This window comes from Ascaphus truei, chromosome 10 (assembly GCF_040206685.1).
Source record: "Ascaphus truei isolate aAscTru1 chromosome 10, aAscTru1.hap1, whole genome shotgun sequence".
Classification (NCBI taxonomy): domain Eukaryota; kingdom Metazoa; phylum Chordata; class Amphibia; order Anura; family Ascaphidae; genus Ascaphus; species Ascaphus truei.
The window spans coordinates 26,311,792-26,335,076 of NC_134492.1; the positions used below are offsets into that span (position 1 = coordinate 26,311,792).

Sequence of the window (23,285 nt, forward strand, 5' to 3'; positions counted from 1 at the left end):
TACCACCGTCACATTCTAATATATACCGTACCGCAATCAGATTCCAATATATACCGTACCGTCACCACATTCTAATATATACCGTACCGCCGTCACATTCCAATATATACCGTACCGCCGTCACATCCAATATCTACCGTAACGCCGTCACATTCTTATATATACCGTACCGCCACCACATTCCAATATATACCGTAACGCCGTAACATTCCAATATATACCGTACCGCCACCACATTCCAATATATACCGTAACGCCGTAACATTCCAATATATACCGTACCGCCGTAACATTCCAATATATACCGTACCGCCATCACATTCCAATATATACCGTAACGCCGTAACATTCCAATATATACCGTACCGCCGTCACATCCAATATCTACCGTAATGCCGTAACATTCCAATATATACCGTACCGCCGTAACATTCCAATATATACCGTACCGCCGTAACATTCCAATATATACCGTACCGCCGTCACATTCCAATATATACCGTACCGCCGTCACATTCCAATATATACCGTACCGCCGTCACATTCCAATATATACCGTACCGCCGTCACATTCCAATATATACCGTACCGCCGTCACATTCCAATATATACCGTACCGCCGTCACATTCCAATATATACCGTACCGCCGTCACATTCCAATATATACCGTACCGCCGTCACATTCCAATATATACCGTACCACGTCACATTCCAATATATACCGTACCGCCGTCACATTCCAATATATACCGTACCGCCGTCACATACAATATCTACCGTAACGCCGTAACATTCTAATATATACCGTACCGCCACCACATTCCAATATATACCGTACCGCCGTCACATTCCAATATATACCGTACCTCCGTCACATCCAATATCTACCGTACCGCCACCACATTCCAATATATACCGTACCACCGTCACATTCTAATATATACAGTACCGTACCGCCACCACATTCCAATATATACCGTACCGCCGTAACATTCCAATATATACCGTACCACGTCACATTCTAATATATACCGTACCGCCGTCACATTCCAATATATACCGTACCACGTCACATTCCAATATATACCGTACCGCCGTCACATTCCAATATATACCGTACCGCCGTCACATTCTTATATATACCGTACCGCCACCACATTCCAATATATACCGTACCGCCACCACATTCCAATATATACCGTACCGCCGTCACATCCAATATATACCGTACCGCCGTCACATTCTTATATATACCGTACCGCCACCACATTCCAATATATACCGTACCACCGTCACATTCTAATATATACCGTACCGCAATCAGATTCCAATATATACCGTACCGTCACCACATTCTAATATATACCGTACCGCCGTCACATTCCAATATATACCGTACCGCCGTCACATCCAATATCTACCGTAACGCCGTCACATTCTTATATATACCGTAACGCCGTCACATTCCAATATATACCGTACCGCCACCACATTCCAATATATACCGTAACGCCGTAACATTCCAATATATACCGTACCGCCGTCACATCCAATATCTACCGTAATGCCGTAACATTCCAATATATACCGTACCGCCGTAACATTCCAATATATACCGTACCGCCGTAACATTCCAATATATACCGTACCGCCACCACATTCCAATATATACCGTACCACGTCACATTCTAATATATACCGTACCACCGTCACATTCTAATATATACCGTACCACCGTCACATTCTAATATATACCGTAACGCCACCACATTCTAATATATACCGTACCGCCATCACATTCCAATATATACCGTACCACCGTCACATTCTAATATATACCGTACCGCAATCAGATTCCAATATATACCGTACCGTCATCACATTCTTATATATACCGTACCGCCACCACATTCTAATATATACCGTACCGCAATCAGATTCCAATATATACCGTACCGTCATCACATTCTTATATATACCGTACCGCCACCACATTCTAATATATACCGTACCGCCACCACATTCTTATATATACCGTACCACCGTCACATTCTAATATATACCGTACCGCAATCAGATTCCAATATATACCGTACCGTCACCACATTCTAATATATACCGTACCGCCGTCACATTCCAATATATACCGTACCGCCGTCACATCCAATATCTACCGTAACGCCGTCACATTCCAATATATACCGTAACGCCGTAACATTCCAATATATACCGTACCGCCACCACATTCCAATATATACCGTAACGCCGTAACATTCCAATATATACCGTACCGCCGTAACATTCCAATATATATCGTACCGCCATCACATTCCAATATATACCGTAACGCCGTAACATTCCAATATATACCGTACCGCCGTCACATCCAATATCTACCGTAATGCCGTAACATTCCAATATATACCGTACCGCCGTAACATTCCAATATATACCGTACCGCCGTCACATTCCAATATATACCGTACCGCCGTCACATTCCAATATATACCGTACCGCCGTCACATTCCAATATATACCGTACCGCCGTCACATTCCAATATATACCGTACCGCCGTCACATTCCAATATATACCGTACCGCCGTCACATTCCAATATATACCGTACCGCCGTCACATTCCAATATATACCGTACCGCCATCACATTCCAATATATACCGTACCGCCGTCACATTCCAATATATACCGTACCGCCGTCACATTCCAATATATACCGTACCGCCGTCACATTCCAATATATACCGTACCACGTCACATTCCAATATATACCGTACCGCCGTCACATTCCAATATATACCGTACCGCCGTCACATTCTAATATATACCGTACCGCCACCACATTCCAATATATACCGTACCGCCATCACATTCCAATATATACCGTACCGCCGTCACATGCCAATATATACGTACCGCCGTCACATTCCAATATATACCGTACCGCCGTCACATTCCAATATATACCGTACCACGTCACATTCCAATATATACCGTACCGCCGTCACATTCCAATATATACCGTACCGCCGTCACATTCTTATATATACCGTACCGCCGTCACATTCCAATATATACCGTACCGCCGTCACATACAATATCTACCGTAACGCCGTAACATTCTAATATATACCGTACCGCCACCACATTCCAATATATACCGTACCGCCGTCACATTCCAATATATACCGTACCGCCGTCACATCCAATATCTACCGTACCGCCACCACATTCCAATATATACCGTACCACCGTCACATTCTAATATATACAGTACCGTACCGCCACCACATTCCAATATATACCGTAACGCCACCACATTCTAATATATACCGTACCGCAATCAGATTCCAATATATACCGTACCGTCATCACATTCTTATATATACCGTACCGCCACCACATTCTAATATATACCGTACCGCCGTCACATTCCAATATCTACCGTAACGCCGTAACATTCCAATATATACCGTACCGCCACCACATTCCAATATATACCGTACCGCCGTGACATTCCAATATATACCGTACCACGTCACATTCTAATATATACCGTACCACCGTAACATTCCAATATATACCGTACCACGTCACATTCTAATATATACCGTACCGCCGTCACATTCCAATATATACCGTACCGCCGTAACATTCCAATATATACCGTACCACGTCACATTCTAATATATACCGTACCGCCGTCACATTCCAATATATACCGTACCACGTCACATTCCAATATATACCGTACCGCCGTCACATTCCAATATATACCGTACCGCCGTCACATTCTTATATATACCGTACCGCCACCACATTCCAATATATACCGTACCGCCACCACATTCCAATATATACCGTACCGCCGTCACATCCAATATATACCGTACCGCCGTCACATTCTTATATATACCGTACCGCCACCACATTCCAATATATACCGTACCGCCGTCACATTCTTATATATACCGTACCGCCACCACATTCCAATATATACCGTACCGCCACCACATTCCAATATATACCGTACCGCCGTCACATCCAATATATACCGTACCGCCGTCACATTCTTATATATACCGTACCGCCGTCACATTCTTATATATACCGTACCGCCGTCACATTCCTATATATACCGTACCGCCACCACATTCCAATATATACCGTACCACGTCACATTCCAATATATACCGTACCGTCATCACATTCTAATATATACCGTACCGCCGTCACATTCCAATATATACCGTACCGCCGTCACATCCAATATATACCGTAACGCCGTAACATTCCAATATATACCGTAACGCCGTAACATTCCAATATATACCGTACCGCCGTCACATTCCAATATATACCGTACCGCCGTCACATTCCAATATATACCGTACCGCCACCACATTCCAATATATACCGTACCGCCGTCACATTCTTACATATACCGTACCGCCGTCACATTCCAATATATACCGTACCACCACCACATTCCAATATATACCGTACCGCCACCACATTCCAATATATACCGTACCACGTCACATTCCAATATATACCGTACCACCACCACATTCCAATATATACCGTACCGCCACCACATTCCAATATATACCGTACCGCCGTCACATTCTTATATATACCGTACCACGTCACATTCCAATATATACCGTACCACCACCACATTCCAATATATACCGTACCGCCACCACATTCCAATATATACCGTACCGCCACCACATTCCAATATATACCGTACCGCCACCACATTCCAATATATACCGTACCGCCACCACATTCCAATATATACCGTACCGCCGTCACATTCCAATATATACCGTACCGCCGTCACATTCCAATATATACCGTAACGCCGTCACATTCCAATATATACCGTAACGCCACCACATTCATATATATACCGTACCGCCGTCACATTCCAATATATACCGTACCGCCACCACATTCCTATATATACCGTACCGCCACCACATTCCAATATATACCGTACCGCCGTCACATACCAATATATACCGTACCGCCATCACATTCCAATATATACCGTACCGCCGTCACATTCCAATATATACCGTACCACCGTCACATTCCAATATATACCGTACCACCGTCACATTCTAATATATATAGTACCGTCATCACATTCTTATATATACCCTGTCACATTCTAATATATACCGTACCACCGTCACATTCTTATATATACCCTGTCACATTCTTGTTTTGAAGGGTTGCTTGTTCCTTTGTTTTTCATTAGTCAGTACAAATAACACAGAGCCATTTTTTAGGAATACCTGGGGCACTAAATATATTAGGAAAGCATAAATATTTCATGAAGTTAAAATCATATGCATCGATCTGTTAGCCTTTGTGGTTTATACCACCCTGAGAAGTGCTGCGGACCAACCCTCATTTAACTCCTACCACTGACACTCCTCAGACTGCAAACTGTGGACAAAATAGGTGGCACATTAACACTAAGGGGTACATGTGCAAAATGCTTCTACGTCACATTTACAACCATAGTAAACTCTATACATTCAACTATACCAGGGGTGGGGCGACTCCAGTCCTCAAGGGCCACCAGCAGGTCTGGTTTTAAGGATATCTCTGATTCAGCACAGGTGACTCAATCGAAGACTGAGCCACCTATGCTGAAGCAGGGATATCCTTACTACTTGAGCTGTCGGTGCCCCATGAGGACTGGAGTTGGCCACCCCCTGAACTATAGTGTATTCTGTATAAAATATTTTCAAACATTTCGAATTTGTTTAAAAAAAAAAGAAGGTATATTTGTCTCCTGCATTTTCATATTGTTGGATGTGCAGCCAGAGCGTATTGCGTAGGAACTTTTCCCAATCTTGTTCTTTAGATCTTCACAAATAATACGGTCTGTTGAGTTTCCCTAACAATACCACTAAATGTGTCGAAATGTTGCAGTTTTCCCTCTTTTGTAGAAACTAATGACTCTCGACTAGAGTAATGTTTTCCTGTGACTCCAAAACCATTTTGCTTAATGAGGTACTAAGTCTTTATAATTAGACCCAGAAGGGAGCAGGGACCTGCCCAAACGAACAATCATTATTTAGGTAATTTATAGTAATAAAAAAATGGAAATATGAATTCTCCCTAAGAATGGGACTAGTTATTTCTGTACACATTCCCTAGCAGCCAGTTACCCTATTAATGCAACATTTTGTTGCTAAGGACATTCATTGAAATGGAAATTAATTTATGCAGGATCGCCTAATTAAGTTGATATGTAATGATCATGTCAGCAAGGCCTGTGTGATTAGATGTTTTTCCCTGCTAAACGAGTATTGCTGTTACATTTCGTTTGTAAGTTAATTTATATGTAAAACCTTACTGCTCACATCCTTTGTGGTTATAACTATTTAATAAACATGTCAACCGTGCTTTTTTTCTTCACGTTCCAAGCAGCATCTTGACTCTTGCTGTTGAGAAATACTTATATCTGAAGTATACAGAGCAATTAAACACCCTCGCGGGAGGCAGGGTACGGGGAGACTGTCAGTGAACATAAATTAGTCATTCTTATATGTCCCCTACGGCCCCCGAACTAATAGTAACATCCCTAAGATCATCAAGTGTTTGTGTTTCTGTGGGATTTGTATCGTATGGCAGATCCTATTGTAATTACGCTACAATATTTCTCATCTGAGAAATAACAGGGAACGGCTAGAATTCAATTAGTTTATTTTAATTAGTTATCAGGTCACAAATTGATATATGCGCACTAAAGAGGCTGTGTAACCCCTTCAGTGCTGGAGTGGCCCGATAAACAATGTTAAGCGTAATCATTCCCCCGTATGCAGCTTAAAAATACATATTTTGTAGCTACATTGTGTAATAGAAAGGATATTTAAGCTGTTGTATGGCAGTGCTATAGAATATATACAGGACAGCCAGAATATAACATGGCCAATCTTTGGGATGTACAACTTTCAGTTTGTCTGTATGGGGGGGTTGGGGGATTTGGGGTGAGACACAAATTGTGAGACTGCCATTGTATAAAATGTCTAAATTATTGGAGGAGATAATAGAATAACACAAATATGGGGTCCACATTTTAGGGTTGACCAACTGTAGAGCGGTAAACCATAGAATGACTGGAGTATTGGCTGGCCTAGCTATAGGATAATCATTACATTCAACAGATAAGGAACGAATAGCCCACATTGTTGGATTACTCAACTCACAACATGTCCATAGGCTACAGTCCTCGGGTATGAAGGGGTTATGAGAAGACAAGACCAGTTATGGACACAAGCTGATTACAATGCAGCATCAAGCACCAAGCAATGCATTATGTACAGAGATATTTTGACTTTTCTGCACCATTTAATATTGATAGCCTGCTTATGTGTATGAATTTACTGTAGATAAGGAGCTCAGTTTGGCAGGACTTGTGAAGCATGACAGTAGTAATAACAGAACAGAGGCTTCTTCACATTAACTTACTTTAGCAGATCTTGCATTTAATGCAGGGTACCAGCGAGTTCCCGATTTCTGCATCTACCACTTGAATTCTCTTCATTATCTGCCTGTGAATCATGCACCCCCATTACCAATGAGACCCTCTTGAGGAACATGTACATTCCTTGGTGTTTTCATTTTCCAACCTTTTTTTTACTGCAGAAGGGAGCTGAGAACAGCTTGGTGAAGGATTACCCTGGTTTTTGCACTATATTGTAGCTATCCTTGAGTAAGGCTGTCTTTACAGCTGAATAAATCATCTTGTATTAAATTCTAAAGTCCATGTGCCCTGCCCTACTCACTTCTGTGAAGAGCAGCCCAGTTAAGGAAGTGTCCTGCAACTGAAAAAATGCCAAATGCAATCTTCTCTTCTTGGAAAGCTTGTTACATTTGATGCTAATGAAAGCTGATAATAATATAGTGTGTGAAAGCAAAGTGATCTCTGTGTTGATGCAGACACCCAAGTCTGTTTCATTCAGCAACTCATATGATACGAGCCTGAAGTACGGAGCCAGAAACCGATTCAGGGACCACTGATGTCTCCTTTTGAACTTAAAGGAAGGAAGCTACACAAAGACAACATTTTTAATTTGTTGTGCTTCGCTAGTTCGTGTTTCCCCCGCAGATTGATTTATTGAAAATAATCTCAAATTCAGATCTCTTAAAGGTGTCCTAGGAACTGATATCAACCTTTTCAGTACTAGAAATGCCAGCAATGCATCTCCCTGCAGTAACCGCTTCAATGTACTGGTGGCCACTCCACAACCAAAAGATATATATATATATATATATACTGTATATACACATTTCAGAAACAAGCCTAGTGTCTCTTGTAGCTCAATAGGTGGTTATTCATACACAAGGGATACTAATCACATGCTGAGACCTTCATGACAGAGAAGGGTTAATTGGGAAAGTTAATATAGAAGGCCAATGCCCATTGTCACATTATCAGGTTGATCAACCTCCCCTCCTCCCCTCCTCCTCTGGCACTCTACTCTCCTTAGTATGGGCCTATATTTACACTGCCCTACATATACTATGGAGAAAGGTCACCGTTTTTCTAATCTCTGTTTAAGCTTGATCAGATCTCTCTATTTGACTTGCCTAGGGACACACACAACAATTAATATTATTCTTGGTTAGAGGTCAGATCTCAGTGTCTGTGCAGTCGTTTCATGCATGTCCTCTGTCAGCCAGCGAGCAATCTTGCAAAACCAACAGGAATAAGAGCTATTTATAAAAGTAATTCACATCAGTAATTATTCTAATGTGTGTTTTTCTGGACTCAGCTAATGCCGAGCCTTATCTGGCTATCTGAATGTGTCTCAAAGCCGAGGCCCACTTCCATATTGGTTATTTCTGTGGCCCAGGTCAGTCAACTGGACGTCCAGCTGAACATCCTCGGTAAGCGCTGAAAATAAGACTGCTGAGATCATTTTAAATACATTATCATTTCAACAGCATATTTTATAACAAGAGTAATGATTTGTATTTAAAGCACCGCTTAGTTTCGCAGAACTTTACACACATGCAGGATTCACCCAAATGGCCATTAACTATCACAGTGAATAGACACTGATATTTTTTTGGGGTACAAATCACTTCATCTTGATCCCTGCCCGTCGTGCTGGGAGGGAGTACTGCGTTATATCATTCCCTGCTAAAAAATAATAATTTCCGTACCAATATTTTTTCATTTTCATTTTATTTTTTGTAAACATGATCAAACATAAGGGGGGGGGGAGGCCCGCAAACTAAACTCTGCAATTACAGCTCAAAGTGCAACACAAACAAGTACAAAATATATGAATTTAAATAACCAGGTACATCTCTGCATGGCCTCTGCACCGGTCCAAGCAGATTCTGTTAACATTATGAAACGTGCGACTTTTCATCCTGAGAGCATAGCATATGTTGACATGTCCAAGACTCTTCTCTTTGGGAATTTAATGCAAACTGTAATGTTTCTTGGGGTAAATTATTTAGCACATTCTGAGTTTGCTGGGGCACTGTCCAAAATATGCTCAGAATGGGATATCCTTTCTAGAATTAACATTCTGTAGAAGTTCTTATAATTAAATCATTTCTGGATAACCAACGGTCAATGTGCAGTATGCTGCCACAGAATGTACTTTTTTTGTAGCTTAGGTCTTGCTACATTACCAGCAATGAATTCTATGAAGATTTTGGATGTTCCTGTGTGTTGGCTGAACTTCTGCGCCCTTTGCGGGTGCTTCCAGCGCCCTGCTGACACACTCCGGAGAGGCCTGGGGACTTCTCTCTGCTGAAACATATAAAGACGGTGTCAATGTTCCAAATTGACAAACGGGGTTCAGTTGATAATAAGTAGTTTATTTCAATACATAGTATAGTATGAACATACTCATTCAAAAGTCTACAAGACTCTCTGCCAGGGAGTGTCCAGGCAGCCTCTTTATACATTCTTGGTTCCTTTGTCTAAAACAGTTACAGCTAAACCCCGTTATAACGCGGGTCTCGGGGTCCACCCCAAGACCACCGCGTTACTAACGGGGTCGCGAAAAAAAAAAATGGCCGCCGCGCTTTAGCGCATATTCATCCCGCGGGACAGGAGATGGGAGCGGGCATGTCCCTCCGCTCCCCGCTTCCCCCTGTCACCGCGGGACAGCCCGCGGGGCAGGAGATGGGAGCGGGGATGTCCCTCCTGTCCCCGCTTCCCCCTGTCACCGCGGGACAGGCCGCGGGGCAGGAGATGGGAGCGGGGATGTCCCTCCTGTCCCCGCTTCCCCCTGTCACCGCGGGACAGGCCGCGGGGCAGGAGATGGGAGCGGGGATGTCCCTCCTGTCCCCGCTTCCCCCTGTCACCGCGGGACAGGCCGCGGGGCAGGAGATGGGAGCGGGGATGTCCCTCAGGTCGCCGCTTACCTCAGATCCCGCTGCCTGCATGGAGGTGGTAGCGGGGGGTTTCTTCTCCCCACCGCTGTCCCCGGTGCTCCCGCTGCCTGCGCGGGAGGAGGGGGGGGAGCGGGTGGTGGTGCTGGTCGCGGCCTTTCCTCTGCTCCGACCCCACCCCCCGTCTGTGTAGAGTGAGAGAGTGTGTGTGTGTATGTATATATGGGAGAGAAAGTGTGTGTGTGTATATGGGTGTGTGTATGTAGGTGTGAGTGTGTGTAAGTGTCTGTGAGTGTGTGTAAGTGTGTGTGAGTGTGTGTGAGTGTCTGTAAGTGTGTGTGAGTGTCTGTGAGTGTCTGTAAGTGTGTGTGAGTGTCTGTGAGTGTCTGTAAGTGTGTGTGAGTGTGTGTGAGTGTCTGTAAGTGTGTGTGAGTGTGTGTGAGTGTCTGTAAGTGTCTGTAAGTGTGTGTGAGTGTGTGTGAGTGTCTGTGAGTGTCTGTGAGTGTCTAAGTGTGTGTAAGTGTGTGTGATTGTGTGTGAGTGTCTGTAAGTGTGTGTGAGTGTGTGTGAGTGTCTGTAAGTGTGTGTGAGTGTGTGTGAGTGTCTGTAAGTGTGTGTGAGTGTCTGTAAGTGTGTGTGAGTGTGTGTAAGTGTGCGTGGGTGTGTGTGAGTGTGTGTGAGTGTGCGTAAGTGTGTGTGAGTGTCTGTGAGTGTCTGTAAGTGTGTGTGAGTGTGTGTGAGTGTCTGTAAGTGTGTGTGAGTGTGTGTGAGTGTCTGTGAGTGTCTAAGTGTGTCTAAGTGTGTGTAAGTGTGTGTGAGTGTCTGTAAGTGTCTGTAAGTGTGTGTGAGTGTGCGTAAGTGTGCGTGGGTGTGCGTAAGTGTGTGTGAGTGTCTGTAAGTGTGTGTGTAAGTGTGTGTGAGTGTGTGTAAGTGTCTGAGTGTGTGTGTAAGTAAGTGTAAGAGCGGGAGGTGGGAGGTTTGACAGGGAGGGGGGCGTGGCTTGAGCGGAGGGACCCGCTACTCTCCCCCCCCTCCCTCCACGGACTGCAGGAGGGAGCTGCTACTCTCCCCCCCCTCCCCGGACTGCAGGAGGGAGCTGCTACTCTCCCCCCACTCCCTCAACTGGCTGCAGGAGGGACCCGCTACTCTCCCCCCCCCTCCCTCCACGGACTCGGGCTGGAGCACTCATACATACACACACACACACACACACAGGCACTCACGCACTCATACACACACACGCGCGCACACACATGCAGGCACTCACGCACTCACACACACACACACAGACAGGCACTCGCACTCACACACACAGACCGCTAACCCCCCCCCCACCGCAGTACAGGGCCCGCCGTAGCCGCAGCGCAGGGCCCCGCCACCCCCCCAACCCCCACAGCACAATGACTTCCCACCCCCTTAACTTTGTGAAACAAAAGTCACAAGACATTGTACAGGCAAAATACTGTACATCTGTTAAAGTGCAGTTGTCTGTTTATTTCTATATAATAATTGTGTGCAGTGTGTGTGCAGTGTGTCAGTGTGTGCAGTGTGAGCAATGAGCAGTGTGTGTGCAGTGTGTGTGCAGTGTGTCCAATGAGCAGTGTGTGTGTAGTGTGCAGTGTGTGTGCAGTGTGTCCAATGAGCAGTGTGTGTGCAGTGTGTGTGCAGTGTGTCAGTGTGTGCAGTGTGAGCAATGAGCAGTGTGTGTGCAGTGTGTCAGTGTGTGTGCAGTGTGTCAGTGTGTGCAGTGTCAGCAATGAGCAGTGTGTGTGCAGTGTGTGTGCAGTGTGCAGTGTGTCCAATGAGCAGTGTGTGTGCAGTGTGCAGTGTGTGTGCAGTGTGTCCAATGAGCAGTGTGTGTGCAGTGTGTGTGCAGTGTGTGCAGTGTGAGCAATGTGCAGTGTGTGCAATGTGCAGTGTGTGTGCAGTGTGTGTGCAGTGTGCAGTGTGCAGTGTGTGTGCAGTGTGTCAGTGTGTGCAGTGTGAGCAATGAGCAGTGTGTGTGCAGTGTGCAGTGTGTGTGCAGTGTGTCAGTGTGAGCAATGAGCAGTGTGTGTGCAGCGTGTGTGCAGTGTGCAGTGTGTGTGCAGTGTGTCAGTGTGTGCAGTGTGAGCAATGAGCAGTGTGTGTGCAGTGTGCAGTGTGTGTGCAGTGTGCAGTGTGTGTGCAGTGTGTCAGTGTGAGCAATGAGCAGTGTGTGTGCAGTGTGCAGTGTGGCAGTGTGAGCAATGAGTAGTGTGTGTGCAGTGAGTGTGTGCAGTGTGTGCAGTGTGCAAAAAAAAATGTAAAAAAAAAAAAATTATTTATTTTTTTTTTTAAACGGGAGCCACGGGAAAACCGCGTTATAACCGAATCGCGGTATAACGAGGCGCGTTATAACGGGGTTTAGCTGTACTAAGCAGATTATACTAACCACTCCTTAATTCTTAAACCAATCATATTACAGCTCATTAAACCTGGTTAAAACTAGCCTCAAAACAACTATGAATAGGTTCCAGGTACCAAGTCTCACTAGGAATGTGGGCGTTACTTTAGACACATTCGTAAATCAACTTAGGAGCGAAATCTCTCATTTACACACCACATACATTCTTTCACACAAAATGGAAACTGAACATCACTTTCAATCCTTCTCCAGAGACCCCCCCCAGTCCATTTCAAAAATATATCAACAGTATCTTAATTTCAGCAATATTATTTTGTCAACGGTGAGGTGAAAGTAGCTGTTACGGGGGCAATTTCTTCGTAAATCCCACTACCTTTCCTTGCAGAACCTGGCCTTATTGCCCCATTACTATCTTGATCACATCATTAAATATATCCTCATATCCTCCAGTAATGGCCTATTTTGGAAAAGAAAATTGTGGTTGGTTCCCATGTGCCTATACCAATATATACAGTATATATATATATATATATATATATATATATATATATATATATATATATATATATATGTGTGTGTGTGTGGTGTGGGTGTGTGTGTGTTTTAAGTTATGGTGGGTGAAGTTAAGCTGTGTTAACAGCGAGCATTAGCTTATATGGGCTCCATGTAACAATGGTTTTTCAGACAAAAGGTGGAAGCACTGTATGCTGGGGATAATGGTGAAAGGCAGGGTTACAGACCTTCCTAAGACATATGTAAGAATGTGCTCACAAGTGATCTTTTTATTTGATTGATATATATATATATATATATATATATATATATATATAGGCTTTTTAGGCCTGTCTGGCAGTGAAATGGTTAAGGGGACCATTCCTGCCACATTAACAGTCAGTGTGAAGATATAGCTCAAACATGCTGTTATTTTCCTTTTTAATCATGAAACCATTTGGCATTTATATCTATTGCAAATAAATCTCGACTTAAAACTATTTTTTAAAGGCCGTCATAAAAATGTCTGCCATTGTGACTTTGCATATCATTTAGATGAGCCACTGATTGTACGTCCTGTGCTGAAGCAGGGATATCTTGAAAACCTGTTGGTGGCCCTTGAGAACTAGAGTTGGCCACCCCTGATTTAACCTGTTAAACACGGCACTGTTTACTTTGACCCTAGCAGGGTCTGTCCCTATACAGGTGTAGCAGACATTAAGTGCGTCAGCGGCTGCAATAACGCATTAGCCCCACCCCTTTTTGGCACGCACTTAATGAAAAGACAATGACGGTTGCTCCCACTAGCCCGTTGTCTGTATCCTGCTACATCTGTATAGAGCCGTATACCTGCGCAACCCGAGTCTGATTCTGCTTAAAGTGACCCTGGATCACGAGTGAGGTGCTGGAACCCCTTCTCATTTACCCATATGATTACTCATGCATATTATATCATTTGGATTTCTGACTTTTCATCACTCTGATGACGTGCTGTGTCCTTCACTTTCATCGTAATCATCGGATGCCTATACCATCACTAAGGACTTCATCACTACTTTGCTGAGTATTTTTATTTTTTCAACATCTTGCAATTTCTATGTTAGGAGGCATACGGGACCCTGTTTTTTTCAGACACAGCATATATATCCTTTTTTTCTGGACTTTCCATCTACTCTGGGCTCTTGCCTCTGGGATATGCCTTGCTCCTGATACACCACCTATACGTTATGGCATTAGGCCACTTAAATGCTGAATATTGCTTCTGTATGACGCAGATCTGTGGGTAGCATATGGGATTTTTACAGATATATCTCTCGCATAGTTAGTGATCCAATCCATTGCTTCCCACATACGTCCTTTTGCGTTTCGGGCTACTGGCCATGGTGGCTTTGTTGTTAATATGTATCTCCATTGTGCTACTCACTTATTCGTGAGACTGGTTTTTGGATTTTTGATACATATCTTTTACATGCAGTTGTGAGGCTATATGTTGGTAGACCTTTGTCCCACTTTTTGTGACCGGCCGGTCCTGATTATCTGTGTCTTCCGCATTTGTGGATATGACACTTTATTCTGCTGAGCATCTCTTTGTCCACTGGAGGTCCTTTAGGGGTCATGTTTTTTAAGCTTCTTTCTATGTATGTTTAATAAATTGTTATTCCTTTTGGTAACCCAAGTGCTCCCCCTAGGATGTATTTTTTCTTGTTTTTGTCATATTTACCCTTGTCCCTGGAGCCCCACCAGCAACAATAATTTGTAGTGTATTAGCTGGGGGGGTTTTGGGCACCTTGCATTATATGGTGTGATTGCGGTATCCCTTGTTTGTTTTCCCCAAAATATATATATACATATATAAATATATAATAATAATAACATGTTTACTGGGTTGATCATATTCTGCGCCTCCAATCTTTCATTCCTGCTGCTTCCATTTACAGCGGCTCCCATTCACACCGAAACATAATCATCTCACTGTGTTTTTTTACCAAGTGAAATTGTAAAACCGTAACATGTATTTATTCTAGCTGCGTATTTACTAATACACTGCCAGCAGTATTACAGCAAACTCAACATGCTGCAGAGTTAGCGCTGCGGTGCCTTTGTGCTGTGGAAAACATAATGCGTTGTTGTTACTAAGTGTACATTCTGATTTCTAAGTACTCGACAGGGTAATTGTAGCCAAATGATATTTTTGTAAGCATTCTGCAGGAAGCTTCCCAAACCATGTACTCTGGAAGAATTTGCTTAATGGGCCTTTTTAACTGAACCTACGCATTGTGTCAGACAGTCGCATATCATATTTGCTTTTATGACAGTTGCTTCGATAATGCTCTTTATACATTGTGCAGACAAGTGTAGGTGGGAGATGACAGATTATAATTATCAAAAGAGTGGTCTAAAGGAGAAAGAAAACAGAACATATTGGGGGGGGGGGGGTTAAAGAAACCATACAATTAGTCTTTAAACTGTAATTATTTTATTTTTGCAATGGATTGTTATGTCTAAAAAAAAAAATCATATTTCCATGGCTTGTGGGTAATTAATTAACCCCTGCAGTCTGCTATTTTGTTAATCCCTCTGCTAGCAAAGGCAATGCAATGGTATTGATCTGATTGAGGGGAGGGACAGCCTATAGAAAATACAGTATATATATATATATATATATATATATATATATATATATATATATATATCTCAAATGGAAATATTACTGTGTGCTCATTTGCATGTCTCAGACAGTTCTGCAACCCTGCCTTTCACTATAATCGCCCAGCATACAGTGCTTCCACTGCAGCAAGGGATTCTGGAAAATGACATGCAAATGAGCACACAGTGCCACCTTTTGTTTCAAATCCATTTTGACATGGACCCCTATAAGCTTATACTTGCTGCATTGTACAGTTTTTCAGCACCGCCTGGGTTAAGATGCATAGCCAGTAAACCTACACACAGACAGTCGTTTCGACCTTTTGGGTCTCATCAGTGTGAGGTTGTGTGTGTATATATATATATATATATATATATATATATATATATATATATATATATATATATATATATATATATATATATATATATTGCAATAATGTGAAAGTATAATTTTTTTATGGTTGTTTTCATAAACTTATTTGTGCATAATAGTTTGGTAAATACAGGCTTTGAAAAGCAAAGTGACAAAATATACAATATTTACTGTATCTGTTGGTGATCAGCACAGTTATTAAGCAGGACTCGCGTGCAAGCAGAAAAGTTAGGAAAATCATGTTTTAAAGCAGCAATACTACACCCCCCTTGTTTTTTCTTATTATGTTTATATGTAAAGCACGTGACAATATATAATTCTACATTCTTACCTACGCTGGCAATCGTTTGATGCTCCTGTTATAAATTTGTAAAAATCCTGATTGTGTGCCTAACTAAATGGCCGCTTCTGACTTTGTGCTGCAGTCAGTGAAATGCTGCAGCTGATATGTAACATTATATTACTAAGTGTAACATATTATTGTCACAGCTTTCAGAGTAATAGACAGTCTGCTGTTTGGAAAACAGCAACCGATCTGTTTGTGATACTTCGTTGCCAAAGGGTAGAAAGCTCAAAAAGGTGTGTCAGAGCCTGTTTCAAAAGAGGATGTGGAACCAAGCATTTTTCAAAATTTTCTGCTTTAACAGGACCTGCCAAAAATCTGATTATTTCCTTACTAAAATTACTGGAACATGTATGACTAGCATGTGAACGGACACATAAATATGATCATACTGGCCAACACTCCCTCATATATATACTGAAAACTGTATATTTATTTTTTACGTTCTCCCTGATAAACGTTCTCTCAATCCAAAGCAAGTGACTGGAGGATGAAGGGTTTTTCTGCATTTTCCTACCAGATGTTCCGAAACGACCTTTCAGATGTTGGACACTATGTATTTGATGTATTTAAAGCACTGTGGTATCAGCAGATAACACCGGCAATAGGTTTTATTAGACAGAAGGAAAGGGGATAATGTGGGTGAGTTCTGTGGCAATTATCTGTCTCAGCCCCTAATCAGTGTGAAGCTGTCCTATCCGTGCTCCACAATGCGCCGCTGACGTCGGACACTGAATAAAGCGGGAATCTTTCTGTGCAGGAGCAAGACGGCTTCATAGAATATTTCATATTGTTTACAAACCTTCATTAAAAGGTTTAATCCCAGCGCAATCAACGTCAGTCACCCTTAAAGTTACTGTTTTACTTATTTGTGTCTTGTGAAATATTAACATGCTTTGCCCCAGGAACATTAGATTCAAGGGAATCAGCGACTGATCAGCCCGACTAATCATGGCATCGGAATGACTTTGCAAACACGAAACATAACAAAGAGCAATTTGGAAGACTGACAGTCTTATCGCCAAAATACACTAGATACAGGTAGTAAAACCCTGCCAAAGCTAATTTTACTTGCCCTGTATTTGATAAAAATGTGCTAATTATCTCAATTTAACCTATGAAACTTGTCACAGTCATTACATCATGTTTGTCTTAAGAGCTAGTGCCCCTTGAATTTTATTTGTGTGTTGTCGGTCAATAAATGGATCCATATTTTGCCCCCAATATACAGTAAGTTTTTTCCCTGAACTCCTCTTATTCTGAGGTATTGTTACAGCTTGTGTTCTTTGCTCCTGCGGTTTTGTTTATGCTTAAATCCAACTGTGCAGCTGAAAAGTGGCCCATTTCCTTGGATAAAATCATTCCAACACCTCCTGGCCCTTCACTTTTCAGTGAAACCGGTTTAAATAAGCTTTAATGGACAGAGAACAACAAAGTATTGGGTCCCTCTGGTTTAATTACACAGCCTCACAGAAACAGTATATTCTAATTAAGCATCTTGTCTGGAGCTCCCAACAACGCTGGGAATTTCTGCTAAATCAGGGACTCTAAACCTTACACTTTACATGAAGCAGCCAGTCACTCCCAGAATCCCTCAGGCACCCGCAAACATACAGCCAGGAGAGCAGCTTTGAACTCATAGGGAATCAAAGCACAAACTGAACCCCGGCAACTGGTTTTCAAGGAGCTCCAGCAGCAAAACATGTGACATTTTATGGATTTAAAAACCTAAATAAACTAATAATACGTTCTGTAGTATTAGATAAGTGTCTTTTTGAAAACCATTTTTTATTCAACTCTTAATGCCATTTTTAATGCATTTATGCATTAATTCATTTTAAAGCATAGTTTGATTTCTGTAGCAAGTTTTAGCACACCTTCCAAGCAGTGCCAGATATTTGTAACACTTTCCTGTTTGGGATCATTTGTTGCCAATGTTCCCAGCAGTTTGAGCTGCAAACTGTAACAATAGATAATGTTACCTTAGTAATACAAGGATATATTGTAGCTTCTGAGTTACACCGACTGAAGCGGCCATTATGTTAGGCCGCGTCCATGCTTAGCGCGACAGTGCGCGCGGCGTAAACAAAAGGTCGTGCCTCAATGAGGAAGGCCTTAGAGCGCGCGACCACAGGCGCGCGATTGGCGAGCAGACAAAATAATTTGATTTTGTCGTGCGACGGCCAGGTCAAGTGCGCGGATCAGCCAATGAGGGCGAACCGCTCACATGACGTCACTGGCATGCCCCCAACACGACTCCCCATCGCATTCCTCCTCCAGATCCCCATGCCATGGGTTGCCTCTGCCGTAGGCGCACGTGACACCACACTTGCGCACCTAGCATGGCCTCAGCCTTAGGCACACAATCAGAATTTTGACAGAATTATAACAGGAGCACCAAACGATTGCCAGTTTAGGTAAAAATACAGAATTATACATTGTCACACGCTTTACATATACAAATAAGAAAAAAGAAAGTTGGAAAGTAGTATTGCTGCTTTTAAAGGTAATCCTTAAAAGTTACCCTTCAATCCTATTGATATCTGCATGCCACTCCAATTAGAGAGACTGGGAGGTCCAAGGGACCAATTCATTCAACAGGAGCTTTTATCAAGTGAAGGTAAGGCCTTGCCCCCGCTGCCTACTACAGCGTCCGCTGTGGCGGACGCTGCGTGCACGAGAGCCCTCCCCGCAACGGCGCCGGGCCCGCTGCGAGGGGGGGCCGCAGCGCTCGCGCGAGAGCTACTCCTGCTCTCAATAGAATTGAGAGCAGGAACTCGCGTCGAGCGGCTAGGCACGCCCCCGGCGGTTCAGCCAATGAGGGCGAACCTGCCGGGTGACGTCATGGCCGCGCCCCCGTCACTCCTCCGGCACGCCCCCCCCGGTCTCTGCTCCTGCAGTGAGCTGCAGACTGGGGAATTGCCGGAACGCGCAGCCGAAAGCGCGGGCGCGCATTAGAGCGCCGTGACCGGGGCCTTAGCCTAACAAGGTTTGAAGCTGTATCAATTAGCCCAAATACTCTGCTGGTGTGTTCTTTCATTCTGTCAGTGAGCTGTTTAGGGTGTTGTATGGAGTAACAGCAGCAGGAGATATAGAGGCGTTACAGTATACTTCGTGTGGGCACTACGGCGACATATCTTCTCAACGTCCACAACTTTGTCTCTTTTATGCATTTTCTCAGCATATTAAAAAAAATCCACCAGGAACTCAAGTGTCGGCACACACAGACGCTTCGGTTAATCCCTCTGCTGCAGACATTGAAGGGGTTAAATAATAAAAAATAAAAAAACCTTGATTATCAAATTATTTAAATTTGATGTGGACATTTTAAAGGTGGAATAGGAAATCTTTGATGAGCTGCAATATCCTTTTAAATAAAAATAGCACGGTACACAAATGAATATATAGATGGTACTCAGTCCCCGCCGAGTTACACTACTTTCTCTCAGGTGTCGTCACTGTGCTAGCGTGAGTGCAGCAACATGGGCACTATATTGCATATATGCTGGTCATGGCCTGGAATGCAGTGCTTGCTCTAATAAATAGTGTTCTGCGAGTCAACATCCCTCAAGACCCATTATATACAATACTAGGGAAGCCCACTGACAATTTGAATAAAAATGAGTCCAAAATCATCTCACAAATTCTAAATGCCACCAGATGCCCCAATGCCAAGAACTGGAAGCAATCTACTCCCTCTACCAGGTACATAACATTTGGTATATTGTATGTATGGTACTACTCTCTGCCTATTTAAATGGTTCCATTCCCCGATTTTTCCGTGATCGGGGCGCCTCGGTTCCTACATGCTGGAATATCTCCGTACTTAAACTAAAAATATTTTGGACGCTACGATATTTACTATGTTAGATTTGATAGATATGCTAATATGTATGTATAAATGCTTTACCCATCCCAATAAATTCACATAACTATCAATAAAATATAAGTACCCAAAGAAATTATAAAAAAAAAAAAATAGTACCCTGCAAGGGGAATTTCATTCAACCTTCCAGTGCTTGGGATGGCTACCATATAGTGCAAATCCCTTCTGGTCGTGAAGGTGTTAAATACTTCCAATGAGGGAGATTTGCTCAAACATGTGAAATGTCTCCATCCCTGTCTCGGTGTATATCACTGAAACCTTTCCTCCAGAAGTACTCCTGTGAGCTAGGCACCGCCTTTCCTAATTTGTATTCCTATGTTATAACCTGTTACTTTGTGTTTCATCTTGTATTGTACTGCGCTGAGGAATATGTTAGCACCTTTATAGCCGCAGTAATAATAGTCGCTACCTCATGACCATCTCTTTCTGTGCTGCGAGAGAAAGCCTGACCTCGCTGTAATTGGTTTTTCTGCAAATGCAAGCAAAACGACCCCAATGTTAAACAGAAATCTCTGGGTAATTAGCAAGTCGGCCAGGATGGAATGTTATCATATTCTGTATGTTATTAGGAAAAAGAGGAAGCGCCGTAGAATTGCTGGACTCTGCGATACACAAGATTGTGATAAAACATGAATTCTCATCACTGCCTTATATTAGGCAGAAAACTGTGGTTTTGCAGCTATAGAGACATTTTCATACTAGAATCAATGCATTAATGCAGCAGAACAGGCTGCATTGCCTTTTAATCACAGGATTGAAGTAGGGGGTCTCCGGACTGAACTGTGTTAATTTCAGCTCTGGGGACCCCTTGCTTATAGCGATACTTACCTCCCATAACGGTGCTGGTATCCCTGTGAAGTTTAATTTAATTGTCCCGGTCACGCTGGCCAAAAGGAAGCTGCAACAGATGACGTCACGGCTTCCTATTGGCTCGCGTGATGCGGGACATTTAAGGCCGCCATTGTGTTTATTTATTTATCAAATGTTTTACCCGGAAGTAATACATTGAGAGTTACCTCTCGTTTTCACGTATGTCCTGGGCTTAGAGTTAAAATGACAAATAGTACATGGTTACAAATACAGTTACATAAGTGAACAGGGTTATACATTATACACAAGACATTGCATGCACAGTTAAAGATAATATATGTTATAGGCGTATGTAACAGTTACAGACCAGATTGAAATGTGAGACAGCTTTAGTTTTGAAAGAACTTAAACTGGTGGTGACTGTGAGAGTCTCCGGTAGGTTTTTCCAGTTTTGGGGTGCACGGTAAGAGAAGGAGGAACGTCCGGCTTCTTAGTTGAGCCTTGGGACCATGAATAGTCTTTTCTAGTCAGATCTCAGGTGATAAGTGCTGCATGTGGTAGGGGTGAGGAGCTTGTTCAGATACACTACCGACACACTTTATGCGCCAGGCTACTGCTGCGGCACAGAACGGGCAAATGCTCGAATAAACTGTGCCGCAGCAGTAGATGGGTAGCTTACCTAGAAAGTATTTGAAGTCAAGAGGAAAGATGAACTTTGCGCCTAGACTGTTGTAGTTGCATTGGAGAACAAAACAACATATTGAATTGTAGAGGGTGTCAAGTTTGCTAAGGCGGGTTCGGGGTGCTGTGCCATATACTATGTCCCCATAGTCTATAATTGGCAATGTGCTATACGCTTTCTGACCAGCAGACTTAGGGAGGATTTGTTCCTGTAAAGTACACCTAGTTTGGCATAGGTTTTGGATGCCAGGGTATCAATGTGCACCTGAATGTTAAGTGGGAGTCAAACCATATGCCCAAGTATTTAAAACTAGTAACAGGAGTTAGGGTGGTGTTAGCGTTGATTCTGATCTGGAGCTCAGCCAGTGGAAGCTTTAAAAATGTAGTCTTGGTCCCAAATACCATTGTTACAGTCTTGTTAGTGTTTAAAAACAGTTTGTTTTGGGAAATCTCATTTTCGAGTCTCAAAAAGTCAGATTGAAGTATGTGTTCAAGGTCGGACAGGCTATGGCTGTGTGCATGTAAAATAGTGTCATCTGCATACATGTGTATGGAAGCTCTCTTACAAGTTTTATGAAGACCATTAATGAACACTGAGAAGAGTAGGGGCCCCAGAACAGAGCCTTGCGGGACACCACAGGTGATAGCCAAGGGGTTGGAGTTAGAGCATGAGATGAACACATGTTGGGATCGACCTGATAGGTAGGAATGAAACCAGTTTAAAGCATTTTTCCTATTCCAGAGCACTGGAGTTTGTTAAGCAGGATAGCATGATCAACAGTATCAAAACCCTTTGCAAAATTTAGGAATATTGCACCAGTGAGTTGTCCCCTTTCCATTCCACACTGGATTTCATTGCAAACTTTTAGCAGGGTAGTTATGGTGGAGTGTTTGGGGCGAAAGCCAGATTGGAATTGGCTAGGGAAATTTGTCTTGGTATAGTAATCACTTAATTGGGAATGAACACATTTTCCCATGACTTTGGATAGGATTGGGAGAAGAGAGATTGGCCTGTAGTTTGAGACAGTGCTTTTGTCCTCACTTTTGAAGATTGGGACAACTCTGGCAGTTTTCCAGGTTTTAGGGATATGGCCTGTAGACAGAATAGAGTTGACTATGGAAGCAATTGGTTTGGCAATGGCGGGGGCACCAAGTCTTAGGAACTTAGATTGCAGTAAATCAGGTCCATATTGGCTGCTTAGTTTTAATTTGAGGAGCGCTTGTGTAATCTCCTCTTCAGATACTGGGACAAATTGAAAATT

The 23,285-nt window shown here is 42.9% G+C and overlaps 1 protein-coding gene across 7 annotated transcripts in view; it reads right to left on the reverse strand.

Annotated features, from left to right (window-relative positions):
• Positions 1-9,230: 9,230 nt before the first annotated feature.
• LOC142503696 (cytosolic carboxypeptidase 6-like) overlaps positions 9,231-23,285 on the reverse strand; it is a 1,053,590-nt gene continuing 1,039,535 nt past the window's right edge. For 3 of the 7 annotated variants that reach the window (XM_075616294.1, XM_075616295.1, XM_075616299.1), the window contains one exon: positions 9,231-9,816. In XM_075616294.1, coding sequence (XP_075472409.1) covers positions 9,708-9,816 — 109 coding nt within the window. In that variant the 3' untranslated portion in view covers positions 9,231-9,707. The remainder of the gene's footprint in view (positions 9,817-23,285) is intronic. The other 4 variants (XM_075616296.1, XM_075616293.1, XM_075616292.1 and 1 more) reach the window with 4 other exon arrangements.